The following is a 23,239-nucleotide window of genomic DNA, read 5'->3' on the forward strand; positions in this document are numbered from 1 at the left end:
ACTCAAACAGCTACAAAGTAACGTATCTCTGCCTCGGAGACGCTTCTGTTTCTTTAATACGACTGCCTGAAGCAGCAAATTAAGCAAAGCTTCCCCTCTTAATTAGAGATCCCCAATGTTATGTGAATACAAGTCACCCTGTGGTCACACTATATAGATTAATGGTATGCTATTCAATTTATTCTAGCTATTACAAATAGCAGTATGCTAACATGAATGAATGCAACCAGATCTATTACTAAACATTATAGTCCTGACACTTTGCCTTTTGGTGGGTTCAAATAATGTATTTAATTACTCCATAATCGAATGAGATTTTTCGCTTTTCAAATCTTAGATTAATAAAGAGAAAAGAAGAAGAAAAATTACTTGATCACAGTAAATGCACTTAAATGTACATATTATTTTCACATACCACAATGGGTACTATAAAAGCAATAATAAACACACATACATACATACACACACACACACACACACACACACACACTCTTTAAATCATAATCACAACAGAAACTACCCAAATGACCCCGATTAAAAGTTTACATACCCTGGCGATTTTGGCATAATAACATGCACACAAGTTGACACAAAGGGGTTTGAATGGCTACTAAAGGTAACCATACTCATCTGTGATCTGTTTGCTTGTAATTAGTGTGTGTTTATAAAAAGGTCAATGAGTTTCTGGACTCCTGACAGATCCTTGCTTCTTTCATCCAGTGCTGCACTGAAGTTTTTGGATTCTGAGTCATAGGAAAAGCAAAATAATTGTCAAAGGATCTGTGGGAAAAGGTAGTTGAACTGTATAAAACAGGAAAGGGATATAAAAAAATATCCAAGGCATTAAGCATGCCAATTAGCAGTGTTTAAACGCTAATCAAGAAGTGGAAAATGAGGGGTTCTGTTAAAACCAAACCAGGGTTAGGCAGACCAACTAAAATTTCAGCCACAACTGCCAAGAAAATTATTCGGGATGCAAAGAAAAACCCACAAATAACTTCAGGTGAAATACAGGACTCTCTGAAAACGTGGTGTGGCTGTTTCAAGATGCACAATAAGGAGGCACTTAAAGAAAGTTTGGCTGCACAGAAACAAGCCTCAAACCTTCTGGCACAAAGTCATTTGTAGTGATTAGACCAAAATTTAGCTTTTTGGCCACAGCCATAAACGCTACATGTGGAGAGGAGTCAACAAGGCCTCTGATGACAGATATACCATTCCTATTGGGAAACACGCTGATGTTTTGGGGATATGTGAGCTACAAAAGGCACAGAAAATTTGGTCAAAATTGATGGCAAAATTAATGCAGTTTATTATCAAAAAATACTGGAGGAATATTTGCATTCATCAGCCAGGAAGCTGCACATGGGCTGTATTTGGACATTCTAACATAACAATGATCCAAAACACAAGGTCAAGTCGACAGGTCGTTTGGCTACATCAGAAAAATGTGAGGGTTCTGGAGTGGCCATCTCAGTCTTCTGACCTCAATATCATTGAGCCACTCTGGGGAGATCTCAAACGTTCAGTTCATGCAAGGCAGACCGAGAAAAAATAAAAATAAAATAGAGGAATGTAGATCATGGTATTAAATGTAGAAAGCAATGGGGGGCGAGGACATGGTCATTACCTCAACTCCCGGGAGGGGGATGTCTCCACCCGCCTTTGCTTCCTACATTTCATACCAAGATCTACGTTCCTCTATTTTATTTATAGGTAAGAGTACTAAGATTTCGTTCTTGGTTCTCTTTCCTCATTTTAGTCAATTACCATTATTATTAACCTTTTACTCTTTTTAGGTGCCCTTACTGTATAGCCTGCTCCTGATGAGTGGATTAAGTCCACAAAACGCGTTGAGCCTCTCGTTTAGTTGATATCATGCCTCAGCGGTCGTGCACCTAATGTGGGTTTTGATGTGTTTGAATCATTAACTAATTTTATTTTTTATATCTCTGAGATCATTGCTGGGTTATCAATTATCATGTATAATAGTGTCTTTTACTATGTTACCCATGATATTATGTGACTACCAATCATGTGATATTTTATGTATGTGATTACCAATCATGTTATATGCTATCTTCTGTATCATACATTGATTTTCTATTGATGCCACCAATGGATTATGCTCAATTATAATATCTAATAAATTAATGTTTTTTTCTTGACCTTACCTTCTCAACCTACCCATATGTGATGTTTCATATAAAGTCCCACCATACACTACATTCTCCCCTCCCTTTTTCCCTCTTCCACTGTCATTGATGTTAAATGGGGCAATTAATGGTATTGAGAACTGGGGTAAGTCAACTTTTGATCAGGGACATTTGGGTAGTTTCTGTTGTGATTATGATTTAAAAAGAGAAAACACAGCTGATTGATAATACATGGCTTCCGTCAAACACTAACTATTAGTGAAATAATTTTTTGTGTGTGTTTCATTCATATTCTCTGAAAAATGGCCAAGAAATCGTAAATTCTGCAAGGGTATGTAAATAAAAATGTTTAATTATATAAGACATTCCTTCCTAGGAAAAAACACTGCGCTAACACGTGAATAAATATATATTAACCTAATTAAAGAAGCCGCCAGTACCTATTACTCAAGATACCCAAAGTAAAAAAGACATAAAATACAAAAAAGGTACAGCGCTAAAAATATTGAGTGATAATAACCAAATAGGTGAAAAATAGTGACAAATTCAAAAAAATGTGAATAAGATGATATAAAATAAACGTTTGAAACCAATATTATATCAATGTAAAAGTCCCAAGTAGTGAAGTGATTAATAATTTGAAAAAAGAAGGGAGGTGCACTGAAAAAATCTTCCACCAAAAAGGGGACACCCAGGTAGTGAGATGTAGTCTCCTTACGAATCCACTGACCGCTATATCAGCGTCAGTAAGGCACAGGGATGATTATAGTCTTCCAATCAGACTTTATCCGGATTTTGCGTGGAACGTCATCACGCTCACGAGGAGATACACACACACGCGGAGACCAGCTGACAGGACTGGATCGGATCAAAACGCCACTTTCTGTCTATCCCATGCGTTTTAATTAATCTTAACTGTAAGTGCAACCCAACCTTTATTAAATCCGCGATCTTTGCAGTACTTCACTATGGAGTGTTTTTGTTCATTTTTCCAATATATATGAGCCATATTATTCCATGTGTTGGGGACTGTTGCTGAGGATCTGCCCTTTCCATTCACCTGCCGAAGAAAGTCTGATTGGGAAGACTATAATCATCCCTGTGCCTTACTGACCGCTGATATAGCGGTCAGTGGATTCGGTAAGGAGACTACATCTCACTACCTGGGTGTCCCTTTTTGGTGGAAGAAGATTTTTTCAGTGCACCTCCCTTCTTTTTTCAAATTATTAACCACTTCACTACTTGGGACTTTTACATTGATATAATATTGGTTTCAAACATTTATTTTATATCATCTTATTCACATTTTTTTGAATTTATCACTATTTTTCACTTATTTGGTTATTATCACTCAATATTTTTAGCGCTGTACCTTTTTTGTATTTTATAATTTTTTGAATTATATATATATAATATTTATGGGATCTGGCATTCATAGGACAGTTACCCACTTTAAAACTGTGCCAACTGGCAACCATATATATTTAAAAACCTGAATTTTTTCTAGAAAACTACAAACCCCCAAACACGATACATTTCGGAAAGAAAAGGCAGAGAATACAATGGTCCTTGTTGCACTATTTGTGCAGCGGTTTTCAAAAGGATAGAGGGAGAGAGAGGAAGAGAGCGAGGGAGAGAGAGAGAGAAGAGAGAGGAGAGAGCGAGCGAGAGAGAGAGAGCTAAAGAGAGAGCAAGAAAGAGAGAGAGAGAGAGAGAGAGAGAGAGAGAGAGAGAATGTTGCCCCTGTACAAATCATTAGTAAGACCTCATTTGGAATATGCAGTTCAGTTTTGGGCACCAGTTCACAAAATGGATATCAGGATATCTCACTAGAGAAAGTGCAGCGAAGAGCAACCAAACAGATACGAGGCATGGAGGAACTCAGATTTGAGGAAAGATTAGAGGAACTGAATTTATTCTCTCTCTCTCAAGAAGAGGAGATTAAGGGGGGATATGATCAACACATATAAACACATAAGTGGTCCATATAGTGAACTTGGTGATGAGTTATTCACTTTAACCTCCCTGGCGGTATTCCTGAGTTTGGCTAGGGGTATATTTTCATTGCCAAAAGCGGTAACCCCGAGCCACACTCAGGATTGCAACGCAGTATCCTGGTAAAGTTACTTATCTTGTCTCCAGTAGGGATGAGCCCGATGGTCAAATCGAATGTAAGTTTGCCGAATCCCAAACAATATGGGACGTTCGCGGCAAATTTGAGCACCGCAGAATGCCCCATAATGCACTGCGAGAGCTCAGTGCATGGATATCTGATGATTGGCCAAAGCATGCACCTGGCCGGCATGCTTTGGCCAATAACAGCACGTGAGCCATAATTGGCCAAAGCTCCCCACACTATATAGGGCTGCTTACATGGCGGTCGTATATAGTATTTATGAATGAGAGAAGTTAGCAAGAGGCAGGTTTGTTAGTGGTGTGCAGGCAGTTTTGTATACACACACACATATAATAAAAAATCAGCAACTAAAAGCTATTCAGCTGACTCCTCCATTCATGATGCTGTGGACAAGGAGGCAGAATAAGCCGCTCTGGCAGCTGCAGTGGACTGCATGGACTGGGTGATAAGAGGATGAGGAGATGGTTTAATAAGCCAGTTCCCCACCTTCTCTGCATGCTGTGGCTGGATAGCATGGGCAACATCACTAAACAGAGAAAAATGTGCCCTGCCTGAGGACAGACCATGTCTACCTTTGCCTGTGGGCACAGACACTGCTTGCCCCCTCATAGTGGCATGGGAACATGATGAGGGGCTTATTACCCACATTTAATAGATACTGGGAAATGTGTAGTTGGATGCACTTTATTCAATGAAAAGTGATGTTTGGTGCAGTTTAAATTGAGGACTGCCACTGAAATAAATGTAAAAAAAAAGGGGGGGGGGACAACAGCGTCACAGTGAGAAAAACTTAGGCTGACAATTAAAAAAAAAAAAGGGGGGGGGGCAGGCACAGGACAAAAAACGAAGCAGCCAAAAAAGAAGAAAAAAGGGGGTATACAGCACTAAATGGACCCTAGAATGCACTGTGCATTGTGGGTGATCGCGGGCCAACATCCTGCCGAGCGCCCATAAATTCGGGTGTTCAAACGGGCGAAAAGGCGATGTTCGGGCCTAACTTTTGCTTGGCTCTAACTGTTTGCCCAACTCTAGTGGCTAGAAATCAGGGCACTATAGATGGTTGCACAGTAAAATAAAGGACAGTATCTCACAATAATCTCTGCGTGAGAGGAAACAGAGCCATTGGTTGAAACAAGCAGCCTTTGTTTATCTTTGAGATCACATGGTAATGGGCCAATTTTGTTGCGGTGACTGATGCATCCAGAGATAACAGGGCATGCACAAGACATGGGACCAGGAGAACATTTTAATACGCCCTCTGAAATCTAGGTCTTGTGATTTCTCTGCAAACCTGAAGATGAAATAAATATGAACAATTTAGGCTATTGATAAATTTGGTAAATAAGTATATTGAAAACGCAAGTGTTCCTTGTCGTTTTATTCCAGTGCAGGGCAGCCATCACAAATTTTACACAGCTTTAGGCAGGGCCCCCCTGGATCAGAGAACCAGGGGGGGGGGAGCAGACAAAAAAAAAACAAGTGTAATCTCTTCTTTCCTGACGCGAGATAATAAGTGTGGGGGGGGGGGGGGGGCTGGGACCATGGGCCCCTTACAGGTGTAATGCAAAAAATAAATAAAATAAATGGGAGGGGGCTGGCCGGGGGCCTGTAAGGTGCCCTGGGGACCATCGGCCCCCTTACAGGTGTAACTCAAAATAAATAAATAAAAAAAAATGGGAGGGGGGGCCAGCCGGCCCACTGGGGACCATCGGGCCACTTACAGGTGTAATTCCTGTACCCCCCTGATGGCGGTCCTGTTCCAGTGTATCGACTTTATCTGTAGGGTCTGTTTGAATGAAGATTCAATGTTTGCCTGTTAAAATATGTTGAAAATGTCCACAATTTACGGTTTCAAATGACTGTACTTACTAGCCTTATGGTATGTTGGTACTAGCAACGACAGTTAAACATATAATCTTATACTAGATTTACCAATATTTTATTATGTAGGAATAAGTAAAGGTCATGCTAGTGATACTGCCCCTAGCAATTTGCCACCAGCGACAGGATTGTTAGTGGGATATGACTTTGCCTACAAAACAAATACTCTGAGCTACTTACAGAAGGGAACAACCTGCAGGAGGTATAACTGAATATGCTATGGTATTTAAAAAGTAAATAGGCAATATGTGCCAAACTGCTTGAAACTAGTGCCATACACGTGTTTATGAATAGAATTGACCTCTGTGTTGGCAGGCTGGCAATTTAAATGTATATTCTCAACAAACAAGTCATAAGCAAAAAGTGTGAGTGACATTACCCAGAAAATAAATACTCTGAGCTATTAACAGAAGGAGACAATATGTACGAGGCTTAAGTAAATTTGTTAGGGTATTTAACAAGTAAATATAATACAGTCAGTAAGTTATTATGTGCCAAACTGCCCGAATGTAGTGCCATAACAGTGTTTATGAGAGCACCTAACCTCTGGCAATTAAAGTGTATATACAAAGTCATAAGAAAATACCCAGATGCAGCAATCCTACATTAACACAGGGTTTCATAAATGGGTGAAAAATTACGCACACTGAGGGTCCACAATTGCAATTATTCTTAAAAGCCCCCAACGTGACAGAAGAATAACCTTATTCAGAGGTGCTTCTGACCTCCTTTGGAACTAAATGCACCTGGCTTCCTTCTAAGATGGATTAAATGCTTTAGCATTCCCATTGAATGCAGTTTTTACATGAACAATGCATCTGTATACAAACCCTTATGCCCCGTACACGACCAGAATTTCCAATGGAAAAAGTCCGATTGACTTTTTGCATCGTAAATTCCGACTGTGTGTATGCCCCATCGGAGTTTTCCCACCTGATATTCCGTCGGAATTCCGATGTGAGTTTGGCAAGGCAAAAGCCTGATCGTGTGTATGAGGCTTTATACTGTAAACGTACTTGAAAAGTTCACCCTACCAATTTCCCAAAAAATAGTTTGCAGGCCCCAGATCCGCTGAACACTTAAACTTTGGAATCCACCATGGGTGGTAATAGTCATGGTACATGTATGCATAGCTCCCAACTGTCCCCGATGCCAAAGGACTGTCCCTGATTTCGAACAAAGTCCCGCTGTCCCTCCTCCTTTGTCGCTCATTTTGGTCTAATCTATATAGCTGTATATAAAATGCACTTTTTGTCTTTCAAAAAGTGTTTCCTAGTGCTAAACCTTTCATCCAAATTCTAAAATTGCTGCATTTGTAAGTTTCAAAAGCTAGTATAAATAGTGGTGGTAAAAAAGCACTTGTGGTTATAACTAATATTTTTTTCTTATATAATTCTCCTTTAAGGGTGTGTGTCTTATGCCTACATAATTGTGCTAATAGGTGTTCCTCGTTCCCATTTAAAAAACCTGGGAGGTATGGGCAAAATGCCCCAGAACAGTTCCCAGCACTGCAGGCCAAATACAGGGGGTGAATTTATCAAAACCGGAGCACCAGAGTGGTGGCCAATCACAGCTGCCCAGATAAATCCGGATATGTAAACACTGCTGGAAGTGTTAGGCCCCTTTCACACGGGCAGTCTGATCAGGTCTGCTAGCTTTTCAGACAGACCTGATTGGGCTCTCCATTTACCCCTATGGAGCGGCAGATGTCAGCGGTGACATGTCCACTGACATCCGCCGCTATCCGCTGATCCAATGCTGTCCGCCAAATCCAGACGGACTGTGGTCCTATTTTCCATTCAACTGACGAATCAGATATGATAAATTTTCCCATAGAGGAGAGCGGGACTGTGTCCGTCTCCACTCTGCACAGTGAGTGGAGGCGGACCTGTCATCCGCCTGCTCAGCGGGGATAGGCGGAGCAACCCCCAGCTGAGCAAGCGGAGGGCCCCGTGTGAAAGGGGCCTAAAAGTAGAATTCTGGGATATATCTAATTAATCTTAAAACTGCTCATGCCCTCTCCTAACATTAACCACCTCAATACAGGGCACTTTCACCCCCTTCCTGCCCAAGTAATTATTCAGCTTTCAGCACTGTCACAATTTGAACGACAATTGCGAGGTCATACAACATTGTACCCAAATGCCATTTTTATCATTTTTTCCCCACAAATAGAGCTTTTTTTAATGGTATTTGATCACCTCTGCGGTTTTTATTTATTGTGCTATAAATAAAAGAAGAGGGACAAATTTGAAAAAACAAAATATCTTTTACTTTGGCCAGGTGGTTCGACGCCACTTAGTCATAGGATGGCGTTGAATCAGCCACGCAACGCGTCAGGAAGGAGGAGAGCCGTCGGTGACGTCATCTCCGCTCGCGGCCGAGAGCGGAGACATCTTAGATCTGTGCTATTACTGCCTTTCCTACTCGCATGCTGATTGAAGTGATTTTTTAATGTAAGTGCTTTATTATTTATCATTAAATTGTGTTGATCTACTACACTATGAGGATTCTACCTTGCCTTTATTGAGTGCCATTCTGGGAGTGATCTGGTCAGAATCTGGGAGACCTGCAGCCAGGCGTTTGGAACAACAGAGCTGACCTGGGAACACAGATCTGCAGTGGAATCTGCTGGGCTTTTGGTATCATTACAGGCTTATCATAGCCTTGTTTAAGGTGAGAGGCTAGGATTACCCTTATTGAAGCTGTGTCTGCACAAACTACACTGAGGGATCATGTGGTGAATGCAGCATCGTTTGTTCAAGCACCACTACACTTTGGGGATTATTCAATCAAGCACTGTGTTATTATTGGACTTTGTTTTTAGAGCACTGGTCACTTTTGAAGATATACAGTGATGAAAATAAGTATTTGAACACCCTGCTATTTTGCAAGTTCTCCCACTTGGAAATCATGGAGGGGTCTGAAATTGTTATCGTAGGTGCATGTCCACTGTGAGAGACATAATAAAAAAAAAAAAAAATCCAGAAATCACAATGTATGATTTGTTTTAAATATTTATTTATATGATACAGCTGCAAATAAGTATTTGAACACCTGAGAAAATCAATGTTAATATTTGGTACAGTAGCCTTTGTTTGCAATTACAGAGGTCAAACGTTTCTTGTAGTTTTTCACCAGGTTTGCACACACTGGAGGAGGGATTTTGGCCCACTCCTCCACACAGATCTTCTCTAGATCAGTCAGGTTTCTGGGCTATCGCTGAGAAACATGGAGTTTGAGCTCCCTCCAAAGATTCTCTATTGGGTTTAGGTCTGGAGACTGGCTAGGCCACGACAGAACCTTGATATGCTTCTTACAGAGCCACTCCTTGGTTATCCTGGCTGTGTGCTTCGGGTCATTGTCATGTTGGAAGACCCAGCCTCGACCCATCTTCAAAGCTCTAACTGAGGGAAGGAGGTTGTTGCCCAAAATCTTGCAATACATGGCCCCGGTCATCCTCTCCTTAATACAGTGCAGTCGCCCTGTCCCATGTGCAGAAAAACGCCCCCAAAGCATGATGCTACCACCCCCATGCTTCACAGTAGGGATGGTGTTCTTGGGATGGTACTCATCATTCTTCTTCCTCCAAACACGGTTAGTGGAATTATGACCAAAAAGTTCTATTTTGGTCTCATCTGACCACATGACTTTCTCCCATGACTCCTCTGGATCATCCAAATGGTCATTGGCAAACTTAAGACGGGCCTTGACATGTGCTGGTTTAAGCAGGGGAACCTTCCGTGCCATGCATGATTCAAACCATGACGTCTTAGTGTATTACCAACAGTAACCTTGGAAACGGTGGTCCCAGCTCTTTTCAGGTCATTGACCAGCTCCTCCCGTGTAGTCCTGGGCTGATTTCTCACCTTTCTTAGGATCATTGAGACCCCACGAGGTGAGATTTTGCATGGAGCCCCAGTCAGAGGGATATTGACAGTCATGTTTAGCTTCTTCCATTTTCTAATGATTGCTCCAACAGTGGACCTTTTTTCACCAAGCTGCTTGGCAATTTCCCCATAGCCCTTTACAGCCTTGTGGAGGTGTACAATTTTGTCTCTAGTGTCTTTGGACAGCTCTTTGGTCTTGGCCATGTTAGTAGTTGGATTCTTACTGATTGTATGGGGTGGACAGGTGTCTTTATGCAGCTAATGACCTCAAACAGGTGCATCTAATTTAGGATAATAAATGGAGTGGAGGTGGACATTTTAAAGGCAGACTAACAGGTCTTTGAGGGTCAAAATTCTAGCTGATAAATGTTCAAATACTTATTTGCAGCTGTATCATACAAATAAATAGTTAAAAAATCATAAATTGTGATTTCTGGAATTTTTTTGGGGATTATGTCTCTCATAGTGGACATGCACCTACGATGACAATTTCAGACCCCTCCATGATTTCCAAGTGGGAGAACTTGCAAAATAGCAGGGTGTTCAAATACTTATTTTCCTCACTGTAGTTTTATTGAAGCACTGCTATAATATATAATATTTTTTTTACACGGTTATTTATTCACACTTTTTATACTATATATTTTTTTACACTATCTATTTATTCAGCACGTTTATTGTGCACATATGGACTCGTGTATTATTCACTTATTGGGACTTTATTAGTATATTTTGGTTAATTATTTATCACAGTTTCTTTTTATTTATATATATATATATTATATATATATATATATATATATATATATATATATTATATATATATATATATATATATATATATATATATATATATATATTTCTTCCACGTGGACTTTTTTTATCACATTTTAAGGATTTTTTTCACTAAATTTATTGTTATTTACTCTGATGACCGAAAAATCATTTTCTAGTCATTCTTATTGGATTCATTATTTTCACGGGATCCATCCCTCCCATCATGAGTGTTGATGTATGGTGGGACATACGGAACTAGGAGCACTATATTTGGATCATTGTTTAGCATTTATATCTATTGAGCTTATACAATATTATTAGTTTTTGGTGATTTTCTTAACGGCAAGCGCCATTGCACCCCCTCTTTTTAACTCATGATCTTTGTGTGTGAGCACCTTTAGTAGTGGCTGCTGCCCTTGTTTATTATATATTTATTTTAATATATATTATATTTTACTCGCGTTTACATTATTATCTAGTTTTAGTGCCCTTGGTTAGAGGGGTTTTGCGCATTAGTTCCCCCCTTTTTACTGATGCTTTATACATGCCTACTGTACATGTCATCAGTTTAGAGTTAACCATGAATAATGGACCCAAAATTATTGTTCTCCCTCCAGCATGCATGGCAATATGTAACAAGTGTAATGCAATTTAATGCAATTTAAGTTTTAATGTGTAAGGCTCCATTAACATCTAAGCGTATTGCTGCGACACCTACTGCACCACTTTTTTTTTGCTGTTTTGTTTTTTACATTTTTGAAGTGGCACCATTCATTTGAATGGGCCTTACTCCACTCCAAAAATGTGCCAAAGAAGCTTATTTATCAAATGTTGGCACCGAGCCAGGCACATGAAACGTTGCATTAAAACGTTACGTTGTGTCTTTGCAGCAATTTTAGCATGTTTTGCCACATAATGGCATCGAAAAAACGCATCCCGTGTTTTGCCGCTATTCTGGAAAATTCTGGCAGATTCCAGTATGCTCAGGTGTAAATAGAGCTTAAGCACCCCTGAATTATATTAGGGTGGGGGCGGACTTGAATTTTTTTTTTTGGGGGGGGGGGGATTTTAGGTGTTTGGGTATAGAACTTTTTTTACACTAAACTTCATATCAAATGTGATACTTTTTTTGTGACAGGTTCTCTTTAATAAGACATCAGGGGTCTAAAAGACCCCTGATATCTCACTTGCCTTTCACTGCAGCTAGTGGCATGCAGATTGCGCTCCATTAACTTATTCAATGTTTTCTTTTAACTTTTAACAAATGATTGTGTATTATATTGTGTTTGTGCGCCCTAAAATTCATTTACGGTAAGTGCATTTTTTTTTAAACCAAAAAATATAGATTTGATAAAAAGTAACACAATTATCATGTCAAATAAAATGTTTTAAACTACCACCATTTTATTCCAAAGGGTCTCTGCTTTCAGAAACCTATACCATTTTGGGGTGTTTAGGTAATTTTTAGCCTATTTTTTTTTTTGCTTGGATTCTCAATCTGTAAACTGTGTAAACATATTTATGGGCGGCTGCAGGTAGAGGTGGGCTTTACCATCCGACACCACAACATATGCATCCACAGCGGCCTGAGGTTGTATTCTGAGAGCACACTTACAGCCCACTGACTCAGATGTCACCAACAACTCTCATGCCGCGTACACACCATCGTTTCTGCGATGGAAAATGCGACGCTTTATGTGCTTTAAAAAAACGTCATTTTTCCAAACTTCAATTTGAACAACGACGTAGCATACCACCATCGCTTTTTTCACAACGCTCTAGCACAGCGCAGTTTCCCGTCAATCACGCACGACGTCACTATAAAGGGTCGTTTCCCATGCGGAAGACGGCCTCTTTTGCTGATATCGTGTTGCTGCGTGTTAATAAAAGTTTGGTGAGATACGATTCGTGATTTTCAGTGACTGTGCTTTAAATTTCGTTTTCTTGTCTATAAGCTGAAAAACACCTTAACGAATGTGCTGATTCCATTCTGAACAGTCGTTTTACATGAATGAGCGCTGCCGTCTCCTAACTTGCTTCTGAGCATGCGCGGGCTTAAATCGACGTTTTCACGTACACACGGTCAATGTTTAGAACACAGAAAACGACGTCGGCCAAAAACGACACATAAAAATTGAAGCATGCTTCAATTTTATGTGTCGTTTTTTAGAAGACATAAAACGACGTTTTTGCCCACACACGGTCAATTAAATTGACGTTTTTGAAAATGACGTTTTTTTCCATCGCAGAAAACGATGGTGTGTACGCGGCATCAGTCTTGGCTTCTGAACAGGAGCCCTTCGTGTGATACAGAAGTCACTTAAAGGTTCTGCTGGAAGGTGAAGAGGCCAATTGTCCGTCTGTGTACATGTATTTCAAAATGGCCATACACGATTCAATTTTTCTATCCAATCGATGTGCGTTTAAAATGTATTGAATCTGCAAACAATCAAATAGCCTTAACTTCCCATCCAATCATTTTAGACAGAATTTTGATCATAATAAATCAAACGTAATCGATCCACCAGAGTGGAACAGTATTGAGTATTCTGCATCAGTTAGCAATGAGGTACTTGTTCATGAATCAGATCGTATTATGAGATTACATGATGAAAACGGAGATGCAATGATATTTTATAAAGTTATGACCATATCTTAACTCCTCACATCTCCCTGTGTGTGTTATATTGATCAAATGGGCTGTCGACGTATTAAGACCTATTATTTGTGTGTATGGCCACCATTCGTATAAATGTCTGCAGGACAAGCCAAGCAGAGATGGGCTTGGGCGTGTTTGAAATCCGACACTGTATATTGCTAATTACAGGCAGTGAGACATTTCCCGCTCCACAGTTGCACACATCAGGAAATGTCTCACTATCTGTAAGTAGCATTGTGCAATGTCAGGTTCCTGGCAGGTAGGATTTCACGCCCAAGCCCATCTCCAAACCCAAGTAAGAGACACAGCAAGGGCCTGTTCACACTATGTGTAGTTACCTGCACATTTCCTCCCTGGATGAACACACTAGGGTTGTCCCGATACCACTTAAGACTGAGTACAAGTACCGAAACTCCCCCCCCCCCCCCCAAGTACTCGCCGATACCGATTACCGATACTTTTTTTTAGTGTCATGTAACAGTTTTTAAAGCACAATACAGATTAGTGTTACTGATTAACCACTTCAGATCCGCGCTATAGTAAAAATACGTCTGCAGCGCGGACCTGAAGTGCCAAGTGGCCGTTTTTAAACGGCCTGTCGTTTCTCTGCTGGAAGCGCGTCCCCGCGATCGCGCTTCTGCAGAAAACTGTGTTGGCCGTGTCCCTCGGACACAGCCAATCACAGATCGTGCTGAATGGCCAATCACAGCGGCCATTCAGCACTCGATCGAGCCGTCCAATGAGAGATGATCTCAAATGTAAACATATGAGATCATCTCTCATCGCCGGCTTTCTCTCCTTACACACAGACCGCGTGTGAGGAGAGAAAGCCGTTTACAGTGTAAAAAAAACCAGTGAGTGACATAACACTACCCACAGTCCCTGCCAGTGCCACCTTCCAGTGCCACCTTCCAGTGCCACCTTCCAGTGCCATCAGCCAGTGCCAGTGCATTTATCAGAGCCACCTGCCCCTGCCATCAGTGCCACCTGCCCCTGCCATCAGTGCCACCTGCCCCTGCCATCAGTGCCACCTGCCCCTGCCATCAGTGCCACCTGCCAAAAGTGCCACCTGCCAAAAGTGCAATCTGCCAAAAGTGCAATCTGCCAAAAGTGCAATCTGCCAGTGCCACCTGCCCGTGCCACCTGCCCGTGCCATCTGCCCGTGCCATCAGTGCCGTCAGCCATCAGTGCCACCTGCCGCCAGTGCCACCTGCCCGTGCCACCTGCCCGTGCCATCTGCCCGTGCCATCAGTGCCGTCAGCCATCAGTGCCACCTGCCGCCAGTGCCACCTGCCCGTGCCACCTGCCCGTGCCATCAGCCCGTGCCATCAGTGCCGTCAGCCATCAGTGCCACCTGCCATCAGTGCCACCTGCCGCCAGTGCCACCTGCCGCCAGTGCCACCTGCCGCCAGTGCCATCTGCCCGTGCCGTCAGCCATCAGTGCCACCTGCCATCAGTGCCACCTGCCATCAGTGCCACCTGCCATCAGTGCCATCTGCCATCTGCCCGTGCCATCTGCCAGTCCCATTTGCCGTCAGTGCCACCTGTCAGTGTCATCAGTGCCACGTGCCATCTTTTGTCATGGCTAAAAGATCTTTTTCACTTACGGAGGCATACGAAATTATTGCGGCCGACGAGAGCAACGGGGAGCTCTGCGATTCGGATTCCTCCGCAAGGTCAGACGCCGGATCTGATGTTGACTATGAGCCGATAGTTAGCAGTGAAGAGGAAGAGGAGGAAGAGGAGGAAGAGGGGGAAGATGAGGAAGAGGAGGAAGAGGGGGAAGATGAGGAAGAGGAGGAAGAAGAGGAAGAAGAGGAGAAAGAGGAAGAAGAGGAAGAAGAGGAGGAAGAGGGTCCGCCCGCCAGACGAAGGCGTATTGCTAAGGAGGCAGTGCCATCCACCAGCACTGCTGTGCCATCCACCAGCACTGCTGTGCCATCCACCAGCACTGCTGTGCCATCCACTAGCACCGCTGTGCCATCCACCAGCACCGCTGTGCCATCCACCAGAACCGCAACACCTCGTCAAGCAAGGTCACGTACCAGTAGGTCCCATGCCAGCCTTCCCTATTCCCTTCAGTACCCCTTGTGGCTTCCTCCTAATTCAGGAGAAGCCAACATTCCCCCTTTCACTGCCCAGCCAGGAGTCCAAGTGGACACAGAAAATTTTGCCCCAATAGATTTTTTCAGTTTAATTTTTACTGAGGACTTGCTTTCCTCAATTGTTTCCCAGTCCAATCTCTATGCCCAACAATTTATTTCCAGTCACCCCACATCCTATTATGCCCGTCCCTTCCAATGGAGACCCCTTACAGTGGAAGAGTTTAAAATTTTTTTGGGCCTCGTATTCTGTATGGGACTAAACCACAAAAACGAAGTACGTTCATATTGGTCAAAACGCCCCATATACCACATGCCCGTCTTTTCCTCAAAAATGCCCAGGTCCAGATATCAAATGATTATGCGATTCCTACATTACAGTGACAATACCCAGTGCCCTCCCCGAGATGACCCAAATTTTGATAAACTTTATAAGATTCGGCCACTACTAGATTATTTTTCCCAAATTTTCCCCCAGTTGTTTACCCCGGACCAAAACATCTGTGTTGACGAGTCACTTGTCAAATTTTCTGGCAGGCTCGGCATAAAGCAATTTATGCCCTCCAAAAGGGCCCGCTATGGAGTGAAGCTCTACAAATTATGTGACCGTGCCACCGGATATACCTATGCCTTCAACATATATGAAGGAAAGGACAGCCAGCTACACCCCCCTAATTGCCCAGACTACATAGGAACCAGCGGGAAAATTGTTTGGCAACTCCTAAACCCGCTCATGGAGAAAGGCTACCACTTGTATGTGGACAATTTCTACACAAGTTTGCCCCTTTTCCGAAACTTGTATAGAAAGAAGACACCCGCATGCGGCACCGTACGGTCGAACCGGAAGGGCTTTCCTCAAAGCCTCGTCACCAAGAAGCTAAGAAAAGGGGAGACGGCGAGTGCACGCAATGAGGAAGTTCTGGCCGTGAAATGGAGGGACAAAAGGGATGTGTACGTGCTTTCTACCATCCACAACAATACATGCGTTACCATCAGAAGGAGGAATGGGCAAATCCAGAAACCTAAATGTATCCACGAATACAATAAGTTCATGGGGGGTGTCGATTTCAATGATCAAATGATCGAGCCCTACCTTTCCACAAGACGATCATACCAGTGGTATAAAAAAGTTTCAATTTACTTATTCAATTTGGCCATATACAACACGTACGTATTATATCGAAAATCCACTCCAAGACCCAAATCCTACCTTTACTTCCAGGAGGAAATCACCACTGCCCTTTTATACACCAGCAACCCACCAGCAACCATTCGATCCGATGTGGTAAGCCGACTCTACGAGCGCCACTTCCCAGATAAAATCCCTCCCGGACCAACAGGCCGAAATTCCCAAAAAAAATGCTGGGTGTGCTCCAAAGATGGAGTGAGAAGAGACACCCGTTTTCATTGTGCCCAATGCCCTTCCCAACCAGGCCTCTGCATAGGCGGCTGTTTCCGCCGTTATCATTCCTTACTAAATTATTAGTCACTTCCTGCCATTTACCTTTACACCCCTTATGCCTCTGCTTGCTCTGTATTTGACCCTGGCTTGTTATTTGACCACGATTCTGCCTACCGATTTTGTTTATACCTCTGCCTGATATGGAACTGACCCTGGACTGTTATTTGACCACGCTTATGCCTACCGATTCTGTTTATACCTCTGCCTGATATGGAACTGACCCTGGACTGTTATTTGACCACGCTTATGCCTACCGATTCTGTTTATACCTCTGCCTGATCTGGAACTGACCCTGGACCGTTTGACCATTCTTTTTGCCTGCCTCTTGGACTGATCTTTTACCCTGCCAGTGGACTAGTGGGATTCAAAGCACAGGGGTCTCACATGTGAGGGGCTCCAGAATTGTTTTTCTGGATGAAGAAAACTATTGTTTTTGTTTTCTCATTCTAGATTAGGGTCTGGTTGCCCGGAGGCTTCAAAGAGATTTGGGTGGGAGAAGCCTCTACCCCTGTCCCCATTCTGTCCTGAACGAGGCCCTACTTCTGCCTGCTGCCTGTAGGACCTATGCCATCATGCCTGTTGCCTGGACAATTGCATTTTCTTTTGCTGACCAAGTCCCTGCCTGCTGCCTGGACCAGTGCTATCGTCCCGTGGACAACTGCGCTACTAAAACCACAGGTACATTTTTTGTTTACCCTTTGCTTAGCATAATGTATTTTGGTGTGTAATTCTTGTCATGTGTATGCTATGTGTCCCTAGAACACCGGTTGGTCTTCCTTGCATGTTGGGCCTCTGTATGTGGTCAGGCTGTGAAAAAGTCCCACACATGTGGTATCGCCATACTCAGGAGGAGCAGCAGAATGTATTTTGGGGTGTAATTTTTGCTATGTACAGGCTATGTGTTGGCAATATCTTATAAATGGACAACTTTGCATAAAAAAATTGCGTTTTCATTTTTTTTCCACATTTTCCAGAAACGTTTGGAAAAAATGAATCGTTCAAAAGACTCATTATGCCTCATAGATTATATGTTGGGGTGTTAGCTTTCCAAAATGGGGTCACTTTGTGGGCATTTCCATTGTCCAGGTGCTCTAGGGCCTTCAAAAGTGTAATAGGTAGTCAACAAGTTAGATGTGTAATTTATGCTCCTAGAACACCTGATGGTGCTCCCTGCATATTGGGGCTCTGTATGTGGCCAGGCTGTGAAAAAGTCCCACACATGTGGTATCGCCATACTCAGGGGGAGTAGCAGAATGTATTTTGGGGTGTAATTTTTGCTATGTACAGGCTATGTGTTGGCAATATCTTATAAATGGACAACTTTGCGTAAAAAAAATGCGTTTTCATTTTTTTCCCACATTTTCCAAAAACGTTTGGAAAAAAATGAATCGTTCAAAAGACTCATTATGCCTCATAGATTATACGTTGGGGTGTTAGCTTTCCAAAATGGGGTCACTTTGTGGGCATTTCCATTGTCCAGGTGCTCCAGGGCCTTCAAAAGTGTAATAGGTAGTCAACAAGTTAGATGTGTAATTTATGCTCCTAGAACACCTGATGGTGCTCCCTGCATATTGGGGCTCTGTATGTGGTCAGGCTGTAAAAAAGTCTCACACATGTGGTATCGCCATACTCAGGAGGAGTAGCAGAATGTATTTTTGGGTGTCATTTGTGGTATACACATGCCATGTGAGAGAAATAACCTATTACAATGACAATTTTGTGAGGGGGAAAAAAAAAATAAAAAAAATATTCATTTTGCAAAGAATTGTGGGAAAAAATTACAACATCAAAAACCTCATCATGCATCTTACTAAATACCTTGGAATGTCTACTTTCTAAAAAGGGGTCATTTGGGGGGTATTTGTACTTTCCTGGCGTGTTCAGGGCCCCAAGAAATGAGATAGGCACCGGTACAACAGGTGTGATATTTTTTTTATGATTTGCACCATAGCTTGTAGACTCTCTAACTTTCACAAAGAGCAAATAATATCCACTAATTTGGGTTATTTTTACCAAAGACATGTAGCAGTATAAATTGTGGCCAAAATTTATGAAGAAAAATTAATATTTTGCTAAATTTTATCGCATAAACTAAGAAAAATTCATTTTTTTTCAAAATTTTCCGCCTTTTTTCATTTATAGCGCAAAAAATAAAAAGTCGAGAGGTGATCAAATACCACCAAAAGAAAGCTCTGTTTCTATGAAAAAAAGGACAAAAAATTCATTTGGATACAATGTTGTATGACTGAGTAATTAACATTCAAAGTGTGAGAGTGCTGAAAGCTGAAAATTGCTCCGGGAACGAAGGTGGTTTAAGTGCCCAGTAAGCAAGTGGTTAAGCAGCACTGATAGGATTAGGTGGCACTGATGGGCACTAACTAATGGCTGGCACTGATAGGTGGCACTTATGGGCACTGAAATGCAGCAAGCAATAAATGACATCAGAGGAAAGGCTGCCTTCGATGCCCATCTTGGTACTCCTTGCACTCGGCAGCATAAAAACAGCAGCGGACATCTTGTTACACCCAGCCCAAACTTTATGGGCTGGGTGTAACAAGATGTCCGCTACTGAAACATCGGGAGCATTCGTGCGAGTACAAGTACTCACGAAAATGCTGTCTATCAGTCCCGATACCGACTATAGTATCGGTACAACCCTAGAACATACATAACTGAAATGGCACATAGAAAACACTTGTTATTCACACTAGAATGCTGAATTTATATGTGTTCCAGAGATGTGCGATAAAACGCAACCTGTTTGCATTGTATCACACAGAATTGTGCATAAATGTGTGTAAGCCCTGGTCCACATTGATGCGATTTGACGTGTCAAATCGCATGCCAAATCGCCGGCAATAGCATCGTCCGAACCGGTGTGATGCCGCATTTGTGGGGCCACACCGATTCCCAAAATTCGTTTCTGTACTTCTTTTGGCGACTTCAGGGTTCGATTTCAATAGATATCTGTGCAGAAACCCGCACAGATGTCTTTGAAATGGTCCCCAAAGTCGGGACGGACATGCGTGAATGAAATTGTGCAAGTTCAGCTGAACTCACATGATTTCATTCCCGCAGTCAGTGTGAACTGAAGCTAAAGGTGCATAAATGCCCCTCACTGCAATGCCCCTTTCACCCACAACAAAAGAGAAAACATGCCTTAAAAAAAAAAAAAAAAAAAACAACAACTGTGCAGAAAAATGCATAGAAACACACAGATGTCTATTGAAATCGCTCCAGAAATTGGCAAATGTAGTGCAGGAACTACTTTTGAGAATAGGTGCGGCGTCACAAAGTCGGCGTCACACCGATTCGGGCAGTGCCACTGCCGTCAATAGGCTGCGATTTGACATGTCAAATCAGCCCAATGTGAACGGGGGCTAAGGCTAACTTTCCCACTCAGTACTCAGAGACATGGACCATTTCCTTGCCTTACATGTTTTGAAAGTGGCAGAATTGTGAAAGGCTCTACCTTTACCAATTATGACAGCACTAAGGAATTTATTATCTGACATTTCAATCAACATTTGTAATATATTTGATTAAATGCTTGTGCGGCCACAAAAATATTGTAGATTGGATAACAATGTAAATTAGATTTTTTTTTTTTAAAACAGGATATGTTCCTACACAATTGAAATTTAAAGTGAATCCTCACATCCCTCAGAGCCTGATCACAGGGGCGACCTGTCAGGCAACTCAGCCGCCTGACAAGTCGCGCTCTGCTCTATTTAATAGAGTTCTAATAGGAGCGACGCAAGTCGCTCCGACTTAGAAAAAGGTTCCTGTATGACTTTGTGACTTTGGGGGCGACTCGGGGTGACTTGCATTGACTTCAATACAGAAGTCATTTTGCAAGTTGCCTCTCAAGTCGTCTTGAGATCGCCTTGTCGAGTCGCCCCCAAAGTCGTGCCACCTGTGTGTGAACCGGTTCTAAACCTCATCGAGATGGAGATCTCATGTTTGGAAAAAAAAAAAAGAGTTTTTTTTATACATATAATGAAGTGAGTGTAATGAATTATTTCTTTTCATTTGAATGTTCTCTTTTAGCATGGATTTTTTTGTGTTTTTGGTTACAAAAGCTGTAAATGTTTTGCAGTTAAAGCCTATTGGCCAGATTCACGTACGGCGGCTCAAAGTTGTGCGGGCGTAGCGTATGTAATTTATGTTACGCCGCCGCAAGTTAGAGAGGCAAGTGCTGTATTCACAAAGCACTTGCGTCCTAAGTTATGGCGGCGTAGCGTAAATGTGCCGGCATAAGCACGCCTAATTCAAATTGTGAAGAGGTGGGCGTGTTTTAAGTAAATAAAGCATGACCCCACGTAAATGACATTTTGAACGAACGGCGCATGCGCCGTCCGCGGTCGTATCCCAGTGCGCGTGCTCCAAATCACGTTGCAAATAGTCAATGCTTTCGACGTGAACGTAACCTACGCCCAGCCCTATTCTGAATCGACTTACGCAAACGACGTGAAATTCGAAGGCGGTTCCGACGTCCATACTTAACATTGGCTGCGCCATCTTTTTGGTGGTTTATCTTTACGCCTGAAAACGCCTTACGTAAACGGCGTATCTTTACTGCGACGAGCGAGCGTACGTTCGTGAATAGGCGTATCTCACTGACTTACATATTCTAGGCGTAAATCAGCGTACACGCCCCTAGCGGCCAGCGTAAATAGACAGCTAAGATACGACGACGTAGGAAGACTTACGCCGCTCGTATCTTAGCAACATTTAAGCGTATCTCAGTTTGAGCATACGCTTAAATGTAGGACATCGCGGATTCAGAGTTACGATGGCGTATCTACTGATACGCCGGCGTAACTCTACCTGAATCTGGCTATATGTGTTTAGTTATTTTCCCAAATAAGCGGCCCTAATATGTAAACGCACAGAAACGCACGTGACTGCAGGCTAACAAGGAAGTGTTTTTATAGCTGCATATGTGCCTTATAGTGTGAACAGGTCCTTAAAAAATGGCCTGTCCACTTGTAAAGCAATGCAGCAAGCCTACAAATACTATATACAGAATATATATATATATATATATATATATATATATATATATATATATATATATATATATATATATATATTACACACACACACATAGTGTAGTGTATACACACTCAACCCTTTGGACAGATCAATATGTTTTCTACAGAACACTTGTAAGCAGTATAATCAGACAAGTTGGGTGAGTTTTTGAGCTTCTCTGATTACATATGAGAAATCTTACCTCCAATCCTGCTGAACTCCCTCTTTCTCATGTCATGGATGGTGCCTCCATAGCCATAGTCCTCTGCATAGAGTTTCTGGAAGTTAGAGAAGGAGAGGAGATCTTCCAGTGTCATGTTGTCACTGTTTGTCAGTTTGCTCTCCATGTGAAAGTATCACGAAGTTTGTAAATAAGAAACTGCTGAGTGAATGAGTGTGTGTCTGGGAAGCAGGAAGGGAATAACACTGAGTGGGCGGGGTTACACTGACAGGAGCATGGCACAACTTACACAACTACATGGGTTCTATAGGGAGAGGGAGGAGGAGTGGGCTGGATCTGGGCGGGGTTACGAGGGGGTTTGGGGCGGGGTTGATAGACGTTGTGAAATGAAGTGCAAGTTGCTGTGACTTTGTAATCAGTTTAGTTCTGTGGTGTATCATGTGAGACTTGTTATACTATAACTTTCTAGTATGCGGGCATTGTACACTCCACTCAAGAGTCATGTACACATCAGTATTAACAGGAAATGGTGCTCAGTGCTTTTATCCCCTGGAATAGAGAGCTGTACCTGACATGGAAAGACTGCTAATGTGTTTGGGACACATCAAATATCGAGCAATGTGGACACCAAAATTCCCAAGCATGATAATAATATCTAATCCATTTACTTGTAATTTAAAGAAATGCCTCAATCTATTTAATCAAAAGGTGTGGACGGGTACCGTCATACATAATGGTTTGATATTGAGACTAATAGCTAGATTCAGAGACAGTTACGCCGGCGTATCAGTAGATACGCCGTCGTAACTCTGAATCTACGCCGTCGTAAATTTAAGTGTATTCTGGAAACCAGATACGCTTAAATTAGGCTAAGATACGAGCGGCGTAGGTTCCTACGCCGTCGTATCTTAGGGTGCATATTTACGCTGGCCGCTAGGTGGCGCTTCCATTGATTTT

The 23,239-nt window shown here is 42.3% G+C and overlaps 1 protein-coding gene across 1 annotated transcript in view; it reads right to left on the reverse strand.

The window, feature by feature from the left end:
• MOCOS (molybdenum cofactor sulfurase) overlaps positions 1-22,561 on the reverse strand; it is a 429,522-nt gene extending 406,961 nt beyond the window's left edge. The window contains exon 1 of the mRNA XM_040353488.1: positions 22,304-22,561. Within this exon, the coding sequence (XP_040209422.1) occupies positions 22,304-22,448 (145 nt within the window). The 5' untranslated portion in view covers positions 22,449-22,561. The remainder of the gene's footprint in view (positions 1-22,303) is intronic.
• Positions 22,562-23,239: the final 678 nt, after the last annotated feature.

Source organism: Rana temporaria, chromosome 5, assembly GCF_905171775.1.
Source record: "Rana temporaria chromosome 5, aRanTem1.1, whole genome shotgun sequence".
NCBI lineage: Eukaryota > Metazoa > Chordata > Amphibia > Anura > Ranidae > Rana > Rana temporaria.